Source organism: Scophthalmus maximus, chromosome 3 (assembly GCF_022379125.1).
Source record: "Scophthalmus maximus strain ysfricsl-2021 chromosome 3, ASM2237912v1, whole genome shotgun sequence".
Lineage (NCBI taxonomy): Eukaryota > Metazoa > Chordata > Actinopteri > Pleuronectiformes > Scophthalmidae > Scophthalmus > Scophthalmus maximus.
This window is the reverse complement of record NC_061517.1, coordinates 26,940,361-26,959,479: the sequence shown is the minus strand read 5'-3', so window position 1 is coordinate 26,959,479 and position 19,119 is coordinate 26,940,361. Positions and strand designations below refer to the sequence as shown.

The window sequence follows — 19,119 nt, the reverse complement described above, 5'->3', positions numbered from 1 at the left end:
AGCCACTGACCCTGAGTTCACCACCTGGAAAACACTGGATGACACAAAACTTCCTACAATTGAACTTGGTTCCAGGCACATAACCAAAGAAATACTGCCATCTGCTGGTTCTCTGTCGCCTGCCGCTAGAACCTTGGCATTCCATAATGGACAGCACAGCTCAATCTTTGTTATATACTGTATGTATAAAGAAAAAAAACCATTTGACAGGCTTTATCTCCTATCGCCTCGACTGTCGTAACAGCTTGTTCACATAAACCTGCAGACTGTAGAGAACTCAGCTGCCAGACTTAAACAACATCCGAGAGAAGTGACCACATTGCACCACTTTGACCCTCCTTACACCGGCTCCCAGTATGATTTAAAAATTAATTTTAAGATTTTAGTGTGACTTTAAAAGTCAACAGTAAAATGTATATATATATATATACACGTGTCTATACATGTCTATGTTAACAGTCTATGAAGCACTTATATATATATATATATATATATATATATATATATATATATATATATATATATATATATATATATATATATATATATATATATATATTCACATATTTGTATTATCTTTTTATTAAATCGCGCTGATATGTTTTTTACCATATCATATCATTACTATGTATTAAGTTAATTAATGATCAGATCGCGACGCACTGACTGACTGACGCCTGTTTGAGTCTTTGTATTAAATAAAGTTCAGAAGAAAAAAACAACCGGAAGCGCTGTAACTTAAAGCTTGAACTTCCGCTTCCTGTGAAGAACCCTGCCCCGCTCCATCACATCATGTAAGCGTCTACAGTCAGAACCGTCAGAACCTCTGTCTGTGTTCCAACCGCTGCCGGCCGCTCAGCAGAACGTGTCGGAGGTTCTTTGTGCGATTCACTGGTCAAACTGCGCTAAGGTCCCGGAACTAACGACGTAGCATGCGCGTGCTAACGTTAGCTAGCGCCGCTAAACCGGCCGGATCGCGCTTAGCATGCTAGTTAGCTGGTTAGCTAGTTAGCATCTGCGCCTGAGTACCGGTCCAGACCGAATCCGCTCCCCGGCGCCTGTGAGCTCTGTCCGGGACGTTGTGTAATGTTCAGCCTGCAGCTGGCGGAAGTGTGTCGAGTCACAGCGCTTCGACACACTTCGCATCAGTAGAGACGTCGTTGAATGGAGAATACATCTGGGACGGTTTTAATATCACACGTCTTACTTCATGAGTTGTCAGAGCTCCGGTGGCGATATGATTCATGTGCAGGGTGTTGAACCTCGCATGGCCACGAGACATGGAGTCGAGTCTCAGAGTCACGACATGGACATTCAAGTTCCGTCCTCTAGTCCTCGGTCTGGCCTCAGTGTGTGTGACCTTTGGCCCCTCAGTGGTAAAGGACACTACTCATATGAACGGCAGTGAATCGCTCTTCATCTTATGGAATAGCTACAAAATATTCATGATGAATCCAAAAGATGTATTTGAACGGGCTGGAGCCAACAGCTCGGGCTGATCCGGTCCAGGCCCGCCGTGCTCCTCCACCACACCACGTCCACGTCAACAAACTGCTGTTGGTGGAAGTGGACGTGGTGGGCACCTTACAGATCAACACCTACTTTCAGCTGAAACCAGACACTGTCCCAGTGTGAATAATACTTTATTAATGAAATGAATATGAATGATAAACACTTGATGGTGATGGAACAGAACCAGCATCTGTCACCTGCTTCTGGCCTCACTTCTGTACTAAGTGACACATCTATATATTTGTCTTGATCTGCCTGCTGTTCTAATGTCACGTCAAAAGGAGATCATGTGCTGATGATCCAGGCACAGTCACTGACATCCTCCCGTCACAGTGGCTGGACTCCGCAGCTCCGTGTAGGACGCGGTGGTTCAGACACACAGACTCATCTGACTGGAGCTCTGTGTCTGTAGAAAGTCTTGTGAGTGAACACTTGAGGGTGGTGTCTGATCTGATGTGTGATCCCTCTCCCAGCAGAATGCCTAAATCCAAGGAAATGCTCTCCTCCACGTCTGGAAGTGACTCGGACAGTGAAGTGGAGACCAAGGTCTGTGTTGATATCCTACGTTGTCCGTATACCTTGAACATGTCTTGGTGTTATTTTGAAATGTTGGGTGACTGATACTAGGACACATTTCACAACTAGAAGAAGAGCAGTAGTAGAAGTCAAAGGCTCAAGCCTGTGGCTCTTGACCACTTCAGGATGGAAGTCACGTATGAGGATGATGGAGGAGTTGTTACTGTTGATCTGTATCTGAACCCTCGGTCCTCATCCACCGCCTTCTTCATATCATTTCTGCTGATACTGTGTGTAACTCTTCTTTACTGGTGCACTCTGTATATACCAGGTAACACTGGACTATACATCTTATATTTACTACTGGGGTTTAGAATATAATACACGTGTCTGTTCTTTTCTAGGCAAAGAGAAAGAAGCCCAGTGTGCAGGAGAAACCAGCCAAGAAGCCAAAGAGCGGAGAGAGTTCCAAGCCCGGAGGCTCGTCCAAGGCCAGCGGCAACAATGACGACAACATGTTCCAGGTGGGTCAAATCTCATTTAGTCTGTTTTTTTTATGTAGAATTACAAATTCAATAAATTCTAATCTCTGAACAGATGAGAAGATCAGAACTGTGTATAACACAAGACCCTGTTAAGATGTGCTTGTATACTTGTTTTACAGATGGAAAGATGATTTTAGGTTGATAACTTGTATCATACTCATTAGATAATAGTGTAAAGGCCATAATCTCTCGTCATTTTACAAGCTGCACAGTACAGAAGGTGTCCGGTCAGACAGCTCATCTCATCAAGAGCAACAGTTGACGGTGACTTTGTTTCTTTCAGATTGGGAAGATGAGATATGTGAGCGTCAGGGACTTCAAAGGCAAAGTGCTGATCGACATCAGAGAGTACTGGATGAACCAAGATGGGGAGATGAAGCCGGGAAAGAAAGGTAATCACATGCCGCAGATATGTTTTCCTCAGTGACACGCGTTGTACATGTCTGTGTCACATGGATGTTTAGTGGTTTGAAGTAAAGCTCTGTTTTAAATGTCTTGTAGGCATCTCCCTGAATCCTGAACAGTGGAGCCAGCTGAAGGACCAGATCTCAGAGATCGATGATGCCATCAAGAGAATATAACCATTCCTCTGTGTTCTGTCGGCTTGTCACTTTTGTAAAGAGCCTGCGCTCGTTTTCAGATAGACTTGTTTCTTTGTTAGTAGTTGTAAAGACCCTCCTCTGTGTGTGTGTGTGTGTGTGTGTGTGTGTGTGTGTGTGTGTGTGTGTGTGTGTGTGTGTGTGTGTGTGTGTGTGTGTGTGTGTGTGTGTGTGTGTGTGTGTGTGTGTGTGTGTGTGTGTGTGTGTGTGTGTGTGTGTGTGTGTGTGTGTGTGAGCTGTTGTGGTGAGGAGCAGGTGTTGGATCATTAATGTTGCCGGTAGGGTAGGTCGATTTAGTGATGTTTTTGTATCAAATAATAAAAATGAGGCACTGACTTAATATAACTGTTGAGTTGATGTGTAAGTTTATGTTGAGTTTGTCATGTGAGTATAAATCATAAGGCTTTGCTTTGTGTGACCTGACCCTGCCTGTCATACTGTACACAGAGGTTATTGGATTCATGGGTTTGGTTTGAAAATAAAAGCTTATTACACAAACTGGCACATGAAGTGATTGAGAGGATTGTAACAGGAAACGTGAGCAGTGATACAGGACCAGGGTGTAAGTCTGAGCGCTGCTGCCCTTTCACATGACTTCATGTGTGAGACGATAAAATTAGATCAAATCCTCTGCAGATTACACCATGAACATTATTAATAGTACAATTTACATTCACACATTCCTTCTGGGGTAATTGAGGGTTAAGTGCCTTGCCCAAGGACAATGTGGAGGAGCCGGGGATCGAACCATCGAGCTTCTAGTTTGTGGACGACCTTCTTCACCTCCTGATGTAATGATCTGCATTGTTTGGATGGCAGAGATGTAAGGTTCGTGTGAGTCCAAGGGAAGTGAGAGCCACTCTATTTAATACCAGTCGTATAAGCGTTGCTTTAAGCTCTGTCGGACTAATTCTTATGATTACAATAATAACACTGACACTAACAGCTCAGAGATTCCAGCACCAGGGGAGAGAGGTAACATATTCTCACTCTGGTGAATAATTAGGACACTCGTCATCAGTTCTTACATTCAGTGCTCTCGGCAGGAGGAAAGGTATAAAACCGGATGAATATGGATTTTATAACCTTTACTGGAGCAGCTTATCACAACAGCGAGACATTCCAGGGCTGAGTCAATCTAACGTCGTACAGCTCACGTTGCCTCTGTGTTTGCTCTGAGCACACGCTCGTGTTTCCCTGAAGCTCCGGGCTTGTCCTGACTCTGTAAAGTTCACAGCACCTTGACGCCTGCTGAGAAGAAAAGTGTGATGGGAACTGTTTACTGGTGGCCTGTCCAGTCAGGGCGGGGGCGGGGGCGGGGGGGTTGGGGCAGAATGTGTTGACATTTCCCAGGCACTTGCTGCTGTGTGGACACATGTTTGGGACGAGGAGTGACACCGAACAAAGCCAGGCTGACCTTCTCTCTCCCTGCCACTGTTTACTCACGTCTGTCTCTTCTGTCACCGAGGCACTGGACGGAAGAGTGGACGAAGAGCCACTGCAGCGCCACAAGGGCTACTGTATCTCTGAGGGGCATGAGCATATTCTCCTGTTTACTGTTCCTACTTACATCTCACTAATGGAATCAAACCAAGGAGCAGTTCCCTCCTCATCCTGCCCTCACGACCACCTGTTCATCATCACGTGTGTGTGGAAGACGTTTGTCTGTCACATGGTTCATGTTGTGAAAGCATCTATTCCTCCATTCCTCTCTAAACCGAACCAGGTCCTGTTGTTGATTAAGTCTGAACAAACTGCAACTGAACACTGTAGCCCAGTGCTTGAAGTGCCGGTACTCCCTTTATTCACATACATGTATATAGTGTAGACACATATATCAGCTGGTATGAACAAATGATGTAGTAGTACATTCTGTGTTTCTACAGAGAATAAAAGATGCCAGGAGATATCAGTGATGTCCACAAGAAACTTTATTTATATGTATTCATTTTTTGTTCAAGCTTACAGTTCATCAGTGTTTCACACAGGACCTTGAGAGACTGTAGACGTCAGACCCTGTAGGGGGTCAGGGGTCAGGGGTCAGGGGTCAGGGGTCAGGGGTCAGGGGTCAGGGGTCAGGCTCCCCCGGAAGAACATTGTAAAGTTAAATCCGGTGAAGTTTGAGGTTCATTGAGGACTTCACACTCTTGTAATCAAATGTGTGCTGTAGTAAATAATATCATCCTAAGCACATATGTTGATATGAATGATGATCACCACCATTAATATCCTTACAACCTGTGTGTTGTACGGACACTGACCCACATACGGTTACAAAACAGGGGGAAAGTAGCTTCTTTTGAAAATGTCATTCTTTGCATAAAACACAAAAACAGCTCAGAAAAATAAGTTGTAAAAATGGACAAATTTGATACCTGCAGGAATGATAAGTAACAATTTCTATAAAAATTATGAACGGATTAGTTCCTGAGGATATTTCCAATGTATCAGATGAGTTTTCCTCCTATTTTTAAGACCATAATTCTGTCTGTATTATGACTTTCATTTAATTTCCACTATCATACATATGTTGTTTTGTTGTTTGTACATAAGTTCATTTTCAGACATCATTTTCAGGCGTTATTGCTGTAGATCCAAATAAATATCTGGGTCTAGTGTATTTATATATGGTTTCATAGGGGACTGTTTGGCCGGAGCTACGTGCTCTACTGAATATCTAGTTTAATTTAAATCTTTAATCGTATCACAATGAACATGTAGTACATTTACAGTTATCTCAGTGGCTGCTCCCTGAACGTTCATGTGACTGTCATATCAATGTCTCACTGTCTCATTGTACACGTACATGTTCTGGCTCCAGAGTTGTGCAGCGTGAATCTCAGAGCACTGATAAACACGAGGCAGAGAACACACACTTGGATGAGCGGTTGTGCATCATGTCTTTCAGACAGCTCCTTCCAGAGGGACACGCAGTTAAACACAGTCGGAGATGTAAAACCTCTCTTGTATAAATACAGGAAATAGCTGCGGCTGTGCCAGACATGAGTGTATTTACAAACAGCTCTGCATCTAATGATGGTTGTGTTTGCTTGTGATACGAATGCTTCTCCTATGTGATGCTGAACTCGTGTAATGTGACTGTGACACACTCTCATTGACAGGTCCAGTCTGGAATGGGTCCGAGCAACAGTTTATTATTAATTCTGACTGCGTTTAAACTGTTCACTGTGAGAGTTCACTGTCAAACACCATTCAGGAGTTTTGTGGAATCAACTCTTCTGAACTTAAAGTAAATATGTACATTTGTTAATTCTAAGTGAATTCAACCCAGAATATGTTTTTCATTTACTGAAGAACTGAAGTAGCATGTTAACAGACTTCCTAGCATGCATTGCCTGAAGTTTAAACTCTCTGTTATCGTCGTCATGACGTCACTTTGTGTTGAACACATGTACAGATACAGTTGTACATCGCGGCCTTTTCTTTTTGTGATAATGAAAATGATGCCGACCACAGAGAGGGGTATGTTTGGATTCAGCGTGTACAGTGGTAAAAGTGACACGTTGTCTCTGAACAGACCCGTAAAACAACACTGGACTAATATTTAACCTTTTAAAGGTCGGCAGGGGAACGTCTGTCTCCGTGCTCAACAAACCACTCGCATCGACGGTGAGATGGACGTGTGCTCTGCATGCTGCTCACCTTTAAATCCATCCATCCATCATCTATACCACTTTATAGTTATGGTGAAAAATACAAGTAATTATGAATAGATTTTTTAGTTTTCACCAATATTACAATTAACAGCAAATATTACTGAGTTTTCTTTCCTGTAGGGACATTTTCACAATATTTGGAAATTGTGTGTTCACTGCACCGCATTAAAAACAATATCAAACAAAGATGAAATTTAAAAAATAAAATAAAATGTACTGTATATACAATAACAAGAAATGAAAACAGAACACAACATGGGAGAAGGGCCAGGTTATGTCTGTGCATTCAGCTTCCTGATGTCAGACTTGCTACATACATGTACTGTATGTCTCTGTACTGTGATGAGTGTATGCTCAAAAAAATGTGTCGTATGTGTGCAAGTTAACGTCTCGTGTCATCATTATTTATCCTCTGTGTCCACCAAATGGTGGTTGCCATGGCTGCAGTGACATTAAGTACTGTACTGGTTTATTGCCGGTGTAATAAACTACAGTGTCACAGCATGTATACGCACTGTAAACAATCAAACCTGTACTTGATTCTTTGAATTGTATATTTTATATCGTATGTTGTAGAATGTTGACTCAAAGGGATCAGCGTGTGCTCTTATTACACACTTTAACTAAATATGTACACATTCCACATTCCTCTGCTGAATCTCCAGGGGGCATCGTGTTTGGATTTCCTCGGGGTTGTGCTGGACACATCACGACTCCTGAGGACTGGAACACAAGAGAGACTTGAAATTGTGTTTTTTCCTCAACAGAGGAGCCGATTCCTGAACAGCTCCCAAAGCAAACAAACAGGCTGGAACGCTCCCGCTCGCTGTCACTGAGTCGGGTGGAAGAAAAACAGGGCCCACATTCCTCATTCCCACATTCTCAACATCCCTGTGGTAACTCACCTGACGTGTACAAGTCACATCAGAAAGTCATCACTGACCTCATCTCCGTTGGTACAACACACGACAGCACACTCAGTTCAGAAGGGACAGGAAGTGCTCCTGCAGAGACACTTCACCCAGCGCAAATGATGCCGTTCACCTTGTCAGAGTAACTTTCACCCTTATGAAAATCATAAGCCCATAAGCCCCTTCCACACATGCGCCTCGTTATGTAAATGTGGTGAACATTTGACATGCTGGTCACGTATCTGTGATCTGTAACACCTCAGGTCCGTGTGGAAAGAGAACCAGTGTAAGACACTTTTCAATGAATAAACACTTCTTATGCACAATAAAAAAAGGTCAAACTGGAAAACAGTGTGAATGGGCTCATCGGAAGAGATTTGTTTCAGAGATTCTACACCTGTCACGTCAATCCATAAAATAGAGTTTGGCCCTCGGGGGGCAAAACAGCTACAAGACAAGAATGAGTAATCCACAATCATAATCTGGCCAGATGTGTCACGGATAAAATGGAGAATGTGAGCAAACAGAAAATGATGAAAGCTGTCCTTCTTTGTATCGGTATGTTCCACCTCACTGCTGTTTTCCTCTCTTTCTGTAAAACCATCTCACATGTCACGTGTCATATTCCATGACAGTGTAAAAGCCATGCAGACATGAAACTGGCCGAAGACAGGTTGTGGTTGTTGTTTTGTCACAGGATGTGAACTCCACTCTCATCATACATTGAGGTGCGATGTGCCGTGTGCATCCCTCCGCACCACCTCCACCACATCACTGCCGGAGCAGGATGGAGAGAAACACAGTCTCAGAATCTGCTGGCCATCTGACAGATCTTTTTTTTTACAGCGAGGCATGCGTTTGATTTATCCCTCGCCCACCTGCGGCTCCGCATGCTGTGTCTCAGTGGTACTGCTACCAACACTGAATGACAAGCCATGTAGGGCAGTTTGACAGAGGAATGCTGTCTTATTAAAGAGAAAGGCATGTCAGGCACTAAAGGGCTTTAAAGCCTATAGGTCCGGGCGAGTATCCGTGTATCACAATGAACTCAGACAGCTGGGCTCTCATCTGTGTTTCATAAATCTACTGAGGAGTCTTCCCCCTGTGGTTTTAAAGGTATGTCTGATAGAGCTCAACCTATACGTCAGGCTCGGCACATTTTAGATACACGCAAATGTCTTAACAGCATATTGTAGCGGCACTGTCTTTTGTATGCCCTTTCTTTTTTTACGAACCGGCAGAAGACTGAACCTTTTACCTTCCAATCAATAAAAACAGTACCTATTCACGTTTTTATTACACAGAGGAAATGACGAAACGAAGAGGATAGAGCGGATCAGGAGAAGTCAGGTTGGATGTCATCCTGCAGATAACAGCACAATACACAGACCCTTCATGCAGGAGGCACATTAAAGATCAGCCGACATGTTGACATGTTGGAGCATCAGTCGGAATGCATGCCCAAAGGGGCCGGTCGAACTGTGTTAATGAGGAGCCATGTTGATTTATAGCAACGGTTAACGGCTTCTAGTTATTGCAGCTCCAATCACCCTCACAAGAAATGAGGTGGGCAAACAAAAGATGGTCAAACTTTCTTTTGGAGCAGAGCTAATTGACATTCCTGTTGTCAAAGTAACACGTTAAGAGGAAACTGCTAAGCTAGTAAGCATAATACACCGTTTCCTTGGTAACTGTTGGTGCGGAGGCAGCTGTAGGCGACTCTCCACAATCTGGCTATGAGTGGCTATTTTTATATTGAGAGTGGCTGCACCATGTGTTACTTCATCAAAACACTAGTGTCCAGAGACATGTACAGAATCTCCCACAACTAGAATCAGGCAGATGTTATAGTTTGCAGTCATGTGGTGTGTTTGTGTGCATGTGGAAGTCTTCAGATAAGAGGATGAATTACACACAGACTCATGTCCAACATCTCCCTGGTCCTCTTGTTGTCATGACTCCAGAAGCTGTTACACGTGACTATTCTACCGGATAACGGACACATTTCATCATGATGAAAATCTCTAGAAATGTTATACAATTAAATAGGCTTTATGCAAGACCGCTCCACTCGAGTCTAGACATTCATTGCTGCTCATGGCACACTTTGGGGGAGTGGCGACTATGTCCATGCTATCTTTGGTAGTTGAGACAATCTTGAATCTGTGAGTAGGTTCAGATAGAACACATCACCTCGACACAGCTTCCCTAGTTCCATGCAAAATAAGTGTCACATCGGCCGTAACATCATGACCACCTGCGTAATACTGTGTTGGTCCCTTTTGCTGCCAAAACAGCTCTGACTTCACCAGACCTGTGACGGTGATGACCTGGTATCTGGCACCAGGACGTTCGCAACAGGTCCTTTGAGTCCTGGAAGTCGTGAGGTGGTGTCTCCAAGGCTCAGACCTGTTTGTCCAGCTCATCCCACAGATGGTGGATTGGAGTGAGATCTGGGGAATCTGGAGACAATCAAGTCAACACCTTCAACTCGTTGTCGTGTTCCTGAAGCATGTTTGCCGTGTGACATGTCCTATCATCCTGCTGAACGAGGCCACTGTCGTGAGGGAAAAATGTATCCATGTGTACTTGGTCTGCGACTATGTTCGGGTAGGTGGTACGTGTCAAAGTAAAGTCCACATGAATGGCAGGACGGAGGTTTCTCAGCAGAACTCCGAAGGTTTGCCTTCTTCCCATAGTGCATCCTGGTGCCATCTCTTCCGCAGGTTAGTGACGCACTCGTCCACATGATGTCAAAGAATACGTGATGCTTCAGACCAGGCCACCTCCTTCCATTGGTCCGTGGTCCAGTTCTGATGCTCCAGTGCACATTGGATGGAACGGTCCTCCTGCAGAGTCTAGCTCACACGTCCAGGACCTACTGCAGACAAGCAGGTTCTTTATGGACTGTTTAGTCTTGTTTTTCAATCAGTGAATTTAACAAGGAATAAAAGGTGAAAGTTGGAATTGAAGAAAATTGTAATTTTTCAGAAGCTTTTGTCATTTTTCGTTCATTAAAGATGCTTTGAACAATTGATGAAGAAGTTGTTGTTGAATCATTCTGTCTGGTGAATAATCAATGAGTCTGGAATTTAACCGGACTCGACAACCTCCTACTTCGTCTTCTCTGCCACTTGCCCTCTGGCAAATACTAGCCCTGTTTTTTTCCTAACAGCAATAAAGCTGTGATTGCTGCACCGGGGCAACAGTTGTCTGCACACAGTCTGCTGTCCCGGCCACGAGAAGCTCTGTCTGTCAGGGCTGCTGGTAGATTCTTGGCAGCTTCATTCATTGGCACCTTTCTTGCACAGATACTCAAATTTAAAACCTGGGCAATTTCCACCCTTTTTAAAATCATGACATTATCCTGAAACATCTCTTTAACCCCTTCCCCGACAGGTGTTTTAGGCTCCAGTATATGTGGAATGTTCCCTGTCTTGATGATGAGGTGGGTTAGGGTAAGGTGAGGTTAACCCTAACCCTCGGTTGACTGAGCAGCTGTGGTACCTTCCACAACTGTGTTTCACTTCCTAATCTTTTAAATTCATTTTAACCTCATCACTCTACACTCAATACTCCATAATGACAAAGCAACAACAGTTTTTAAAATCCTTTTTAAAAAAAAATAACTGTATTCACAGCCTTAAGTCATAGCTGAGTCATTGTAGCTACGACACAGACATTCACAGAGTTGTCTCCTGTGTTGTTTGGTCCGTGTCCTGTTGGAAGGTGAACCATCAGACCTTCAGACCTCCAGACCTTCAGTCTAATGACCTTCAGACCTACAGACCTCCAGACCTTCAGTCTAATGACCTTCAGACCTTCAGACCTCCAGACCTTCAGTCTAATGACCTTCAGACCTTCAGACCTCCAGACCTTCAGTCTAATGACCTTCAGACCTTCAGACCTCCAGACCTTCAGTCTAATGACCTTCAGACCTTCAGACCTCCAGACCTTCAGTCTAATGACCTTCAGACCTTCAGACCTCCAGACCTTCAGTTTAATGACCTTCAGACCTTCAGACCTCCAGACCTTCAGTCTAATGACCTTCAGACCTCCAGACCTTCAGTCTAATGACCTTCAGACCTTCAGACCTCCAGACCTTCAGTCTAATGACCTTCAGACCTTCAGACCTCCAGACCTTCAGACCTTCAGACCTCCAGACCTTCAGTTTAATGACCTTCAGACCTTCAGACCTTCAGACCTCCAGACCTTCAGTTTAATGACCTTCAGACCTTCAGACCTCCAGACCTTCAGTCTAATGACCTTCAGACCTCCAGACCTCCAGACCTTCAGTCTAATGACCTTCAGACCTTCAGACCTCCAGACCTTCAGTCTAATGACCTTCAGACCTTCAGACCTCCAGACCTTCAGTCTAATGACCTTCAGACCTTCAGACCTCCAGACTTTCAGACCTCCAGACCTTCAGTCTAATGACCTTCAGACCTTCAGACCTCCAGACCTTCAGTCTAATGACCTTCAGACCTTCAGACCTCCAGACCTTCAGACCTCCAGACCTTCAGTTTAATGACCTTCAGACCTTCAGACCTCCAGACCTTCAGTCTAATGACCTTCAGACCTTCAGACCTCCAGACCTTCAGACCTCCAGACCTTCAGTCTAATGACCTTCAGACCTTCAGACCTCCAGACCTTCAGTCTAATGACCTTCAGACCTTCAGACCTCCAGACCTTCAGTCTAATGATCTTCAGACCTCCAGACCTTCAGTCTAATGACGTTCAGACCTCCAGTCTAACGACCTTCACACCTCCAGACCTTCAGACCTGCAGACCTTCAGTCGAATGACCTTCAGACCTTCAGACCTCCAGACCGTCAGTCTAAAGACCTTCAGACCTTCAGACCTTCCGTCTAAAGACCTTCAGACCTTCAGACCTCCAGACCTTCAGTCTAAAGACCTCCAGACCTTCAGACCTCCAGACCTTCAGAGCTTCAGACCTTCAGTCTAAAGACCTTCAGACCTTCAGACCTCCAGACCTTCAGTCTAAAGACCTCCAGACCTTCAGACCTCCAGACCTCCAGACCTTCAGACCTCCAGACCTTCAGAGCTTCAGACCTCCAGACCTTCAGACCTCCAGACCTTCAGACCTCCAGACCTTCAGTCTAAAGACCTCCAGACCTTCAGACCTCGAGACCTTCAGTCTAAAGACCTCCAGACCTTCAGACCTCCAGACCTTCAGTCTAATGACCTTCAGACCTTCAGACCTTCAGTCTAATGACCTGAACACTCCGGAGCAGATTTGTGAGAAGCCCGACCAGAGTGGCCTTTAAAACTTGTCCAGGTGTCACAAAAGTGTTCATTTTTCAAAATGCTCCCAGGTTTCACGTGTAACCAGAAACCACCTTCCCTGTGACCACGCCTCTGAGAGCAGGACCATGGCAGTTCCAGACTTACACTGAATGTACAAGGCGTATGTTTCAACTCTATGAACTAATGAACAGCGTGGGTCACCAAAGTTATCACAAAATACAGCAAATAATACTTTCAAAACCCACTACACCTCCCCCAGTGACCGAGGGTATAACATGTTCGAGCAGCTCCTCCTTTTGTTCTGGGAACACATGGTGAGAAAGGTCGGAACCAGAAAAGTAAAAATAAACCAGTGAAAAATTGAACCAATAAACTCTCACGAAGCTTCACTCCACGTGTCTGTTTTTATTTAATGAGGACGGTATGTGAACTGTAACCTAGGGTAATGCAAAACACAAACAAACCCGGGATAGTGTAAATCGTTTTAGGTGATACTATGGGTGAAAGAAATAATTAACAAACATGGTTATGAAATATATGTCAACAGAAATAAGGGGCAAATGGTGTGTTGTCACACACTTTGGCACAGATTTCCTGCATCTCTGACCAGTCTCCATGTCCCTGCTGCTGAGAAACTCTCAACACGAGCGGTTTCCTCGAGACACGACGCTCAGAACCGAGGCGGCGCAGTTCAATGACGGTTTCATCAGACCAGAGAATTCTTTTCACTCAGCGGAGTGCTGCAGTGATGCCGTCCTCCCGTCTCCACGCAGGATCTCTGGAGCTCGGACAAAGTGACCACTGGTCACATCTGTTACCTCGTCATCAGGGCAGCGTCTGAACACTTGAGTGAATGTGATAATTCAGTTTTTCCTTTTAAATGAATGAAATGAATAATGTATAATAGCAAACAGTTTAACAGTTCTGATACAGTTCTGACATTGTTATGGCAAAGCCTCAGATAAACCTGCAGCAGTAACAATTCAGGTTTAACATTCTAAACTCAACCCAAACCCTCCTCCTCTTCTCATGTTCCAGACTGATTCAGTGCCCTCAGACTAACAAACAGCGATCTCAGGGATGATATTCAATATGATAAGTTCCTCTCATGTGAACATACCAGCAATAGTATCTTCATACAAGGCAAATATTCTACAACTTATGTACCCGTAGAGACGTGCATGTGGTTCTTAGAAAGAAAATGAGCTCACTGCTAGATGAACATTTCTAATTGGCACCCATGTAAATTAATATACATTTCAAAGTAGCTGTAATATACAACTATGCAGAAATTCAGCAATTGTAGCAGGCGGGATGGCATCACCCACGGGTGTGCAGAGCGATAAATATGAATAATTCATCATGAATTCAAACTGAAGAGCAACGACACAGTGGTGAAGTGAGATGATGGAGTCGACCTCGTGTGGCCTCCGACCTCGTGTCCTGGTCTTCTGAGCCAGGTCTGGTACCAAACTGTGCTGTGTGAGGTCGGAGTGGTGCGTCAAAGGCTCCGGGACACGCGTCCATCAGCTGGGACCTTCTACTGGTAATTTGGTCTTGACCTCTTTATATGCATTCTACTTTATGCACCGGCACACGTGTCAACGGGGCCATTTGCTTACTGTAAAACTAAGTAGTAAAGTTTCTTTTATGATGAAATGAACAAGAACATGAGAGTCTGTCCCCTGGTTGACTGAGTCCAGCTCTCTGCTCTCAGCAGTGTTTTCAGTGTCACTGCTGATTTGCTGCCTGCTTGAGTCGGGCGCTCGCTGATAAGACTTCAGAGCGCTGCTGGTTTCCTCCCAGGAGATGTTAAGTGCAGGGAAATGAGCAGCCAGCTCTGTTGTGTTGATGTGCAGATTCGGAAAACATGAGGGAGCAATTTATCCTCGATGTTCTGCGAGATTAACACAGTAACATTTTCACTCCATCGCACTTTGATGTATCAATGGGATGACACATATGTACAGAACAAATACATATACTCATATTGAATAGTTATCGTGAGGCTTACAGCTGGACCTTCTACATGCAGATGTATTTCACAATCTATGTATATCAATCTCTTAATAATTTGAAATATGAGATTACATTGTGCCTAGTAACACAAGAAGCAGTAATCCTGAGGTCCAGCACAGTATATCACATTACATCATTTATATGATGGCATTTGAGAGTTGGCTTGGTTTAAGTAGTATTAAACTGTTTATTCTTTGAAAGTTCATCTTACAATTCTTGTGTCATTCTAAACTACTGACAAAATTGCAGATACATGTATTGTCATTCAGAGCATTTATTTGCAGAAAAAAGAAAAGAATTCACTATTTTCAAACTACAAAACTAGCTTTTAAAACCACACAACTCTAATATTTTAGCTTCAAATCAATATTTGCTGAAATAACCCTGATTCCCAATCACAGCTTCCATGCTCTGCACAGCCGTTCACACTCTGTTGGGGGACTCGATGTCCCTCTGACACAACGTCAAGCAGCTCGTCTTTGTCCGATGACTTGCGACAGATGATTCTCAGCTGGGTTCAGGTCTGGAGGTTGGGCTAACAGTGACAGGGTCTTTGTTTAGTGCTCCTTCATCCGGAGCTACAGTGTCACATGGAGCTGGGTCCTCGGACGAAGCATGATTTCGTCCAGTGTAACTAACATATAGCTGCCCAATTTCAGCCTTGCTCAAGCTCCCTCCGATCATCGCCGGCTGTGGACGCGAGACACTAGCTTAGCGACCTCCCCACGTCTCCGTCTGACCTTGAGAGGACCAAGTATTGGGCAAAACTGAAAAGCTGAAAAAGCGACTGGCAAAAGGCATAAATCATCAATTCATCTCACTTTGTTCCATCTCTGAATTCACAGGAGGCTCAGTGGACTGGTAGTTGCTATGGAAACTGAGTGCTCTATGACTCACTTCATGTAAACCCCATTCATAAGTTACACTAGATGAGAGGTTTGCGAATTGATTTTTAAAAAATTCTTTGCTGTGAAGTGACATTGATTTGACTTCAAGGTCATAGGTCTAAATATCCTACATATTCATGTGACCACATTTAACAACCGTTGCCAGTGGACATCTTGACTGGCAGCTGTAGATAGATTCTGACATTATTACACTAGAGCAGTCATTTCCTTTCCACTTCAAATGATGTCACTTCTGTCACAAAGTTTTTTATTATCCATTTATTATCAACAGATTGCAAATGATGCTTAACTCTAGAGTTGGTTGATCACTTTGATCACAGTTATTGGAAGTTTTTTTTAAGGAAAAGTTGTATGTTATATACTCACATTTGCTTCTTTAGTTAGAGGGAATAGAACAGATGGGTCTGAAACTTTGAAAACACTCATTTTCAATCAGATCTTAAAACTTTAAATATTCTTATTTTTATTGCCGATATGGAATAAAAATTACTTAATTCCAATGTGGTTGCTTTCATTTTTTGGAACTATTTTCCAAATTAAGTGATTGATTTGATTAAGTTAAAAACATTACACATATATAAAAGAGCATGGCATGCTGAAGGAAAGTAAAACAACTCTACGGCGAGTAGGGGACTAATGAGAAAGGAAGTATAAAGTAAAGAAGGAAGGAAGACATTTCTTTCGAAGCTGAGGGGGAATGCATTCCTTTGCAAATTGTCAACTTGGCCATGGAGAGTGTGAGAATTCTATCTGATAAAAGGGTTTTGACGTCACCCGAGTCAACAGATCCAGATGGATAATGTCCAAATCGACATTATAGACTCTCTGATAGGGTTATAGGGAAATGGCCAAAATGAGCTTTCTTTGTTGAGGCTACTGCTGAGTGGCTCCTTTTGTGATGTTTACCACATAGATGCCAATCAAATCTCAGGCATCACTCCAAACATCCCGCCTGGATGCAACTGTTTCCCAACCTCACATGCAACTGCAGAATGTCAACACAAAGTTTTATCTTTCTCTGCAAGATCTGAGCTCCGAGGTAACTGTACACGATGTCCTGATGGAAAATAAACTAATAAATATTGTGAATGAGAGTGATTGTGAAGACATAGTTGACTTTAAACATATGAAAAAATGAGGGTCAGTGAAATTGCGACCAGGTTATGTGACCATACATGTCCTACAGGACATACAGTACTGTAAGTCATACAGAGGTGGTCAGGGTGGATGATGGGCATTCAACACCAGTGGTGCAGCGTGATCCACGTTCATTCACTTGTACTGTGATCAAGTACATGTTTGATGTACTTTGTATAATAAAACATGTAATTGGTAGCACCATGGGTATATTAAAGTCAGGATATCTCGGCCTCTGCTGCTCCGGGTTTGTACAACCTTTTAAAATCTGTCGTTTGCAAGTTCTCCTACATTATGGATGTGTAAAACTAAAGAACCAGTTGAAAAATAAAACGATAGAATGGATAAATTCTACTGCATGAATGAAAAGAGTGTTTCCTCTCAGAGGACTCTTGGCTGGACCAAGTGTTGTTCTTCTACTGGGAGCAGAGAGCAGTACTGGAATACTTTGAGCGCAGAGAGGAACTAATCAGAATTGGAGATCAGAAGTCAAAGGTCACCACGACCTCACAAAACACGTTTTGGGCCCTAACTGGTTTTATAGCATTCTTTCACGTGTTTAACTCTACACAACAAGCAAACCTTTCTTAAGCCAAGGTTAGCCAACCTTTCTGACGGACATTTGATTTTCAGTGAAGTTTTTCCCACGACTGCAACACATGGAGCAGTTTCTCTCAGCGGAGCGGACGTCAACCTGTTTTCCTCTGACCAGGCAATTCTGTCTGCTGTCAGGTCGACATCAAATATATTCTTTTACATATTGTGTTGATAAAATTCACAGTACTACCAAACTTGGGGTCGTTTCCATTTTCAAATGGCATCAAATCTGGTAAAGAAGTCTTGGTTAGGTGTTAGATCAGAGTGTACGGTTCGACATCTGAATGTCAGCACTCGAGGTCTATTTTTGATTGAACAGTGATGATAGAACAACACCAAGGACAAAGGAACTTGTTCCCTCCCTCACGGGTCTTTAAATGGTTTTGTTGGTGAACCAATATCTGTGATAACATTGTTAGCGGATAAGCAAATGTTAAGCAGATTTAAACTCCTGCTTTTTTCTCAGTCTTCTCTTCCCCACTTGCTCTTAGCTGCAGATCATCTCTCCCCATTGAAGCCACTATTGTTGGTGGGTATAAATAAACCTCAGCGCTCTCAGGAAACATCTCTCACTACAGATACTGATGGACGCCTTGCTCCGGTTCCTGTCAGCTCCCCAGCCCAGCTGTTGTGTAACATGTTGCTTTTGCCGTTTCCCTGAAAATGAAGAGTGTTTGCTAAAAGATGCAGGTTTGTTCTGAAACATTGAAACGTACCTTTCACTATTCACGAAAGGAATCAAATTAATTTTCAACCCACCAAAACCAGACAAGGTTCACGAGTCAGCCAAGTGATGAATCCCAAAATATTCCTAAAGTCTCGACACTGCTCGTTGTTTTTGATTTGACAGCGACGAGATGTCAAACTTCTACATAGTTCAAGTAAAGACATTCATGCACATTTCATCCACTGGTAAAGATCATGAGATGTATTCAGAAGCTCTAGTGATTGGACCTGTGACCTGTGGCTCACGAGGTAGAGACGGTCGCCTACTAACCAGAAAGCCGACGGCTTGATCCCCACTTCCCCCAGTCCGCATGCCAAGTGTCCCTGGGCAACACACTTCACCCTGACCGGCCTCTGACGGCTCTTCTGGCACAGGATGAATGTGAGAGTGTGGTGAACGGCAGCGCTGTGTGAATGTGACTGGGTGAGTGGGACTTGTGCTGTAAAGCCCGTCGAGTGGTCGATAAGACCAGAAAAGCTCTAGATAAATACAGTCCATTTACCATTTACCATGAGATCAAGTTGCCAAGCCTCTATTTTCTTTATTTATACGCCTTTTCAAGTTTTTACAGAAGAGTAGGAGCAGTCTATTCACCATCTGTGGGCCCCGGACACCACACACCTTCCAGATTTTCATTCTCAGTCCTCTGTTCTGACGATCAAAGTGCATTCAGGGCGTCCCGATCCACTTTAATGGGCTTTTCC

The 19,119-nt window shown here is 43.7% G+C and overlaps 1 protein-coding gene across 2 annotated transcripts; it reads left to right on the top strand.

Moving 5' to 3' along the window:
- The first annotated feature begins 702 nt into the window (after nt 1-702).
- sub1b (SUB1 regulator of transcription b) lies at nt 703-3,670 on the top strand. Of its 2 annotated transcripts, none has more exons than XM_035640918.2 (5): nt 703-794; nt 1,989-2,058; nt 2,433-2,552; nt 2,857-2,965; nt 3,075-3,670. In XM_035640918.2, the coding sequence occupies exons 2-5, from the start codon at nt 1,990-1,992 to the stop codon at nt 3,152-3,154; spliced, it is 378 nt and encodes a 125-aa protein (XP_035496811.1). In that variant the 5' UTR covers nt 703-794; nt 1,989; the 3' UTR covers nt 3,155-3,670. The 2 variants fall into 2 exon arrangements, with proteins under 2 accessions (XP_035496811.1, XP_035496812.1); XM_035640919.1 differs by having other exon boundaries at nt 718-794; nt 1,986-2,058.
- The last annotated feature ends 15,449 nt before the right edge of the window (nt 3,671-19,119 follow it).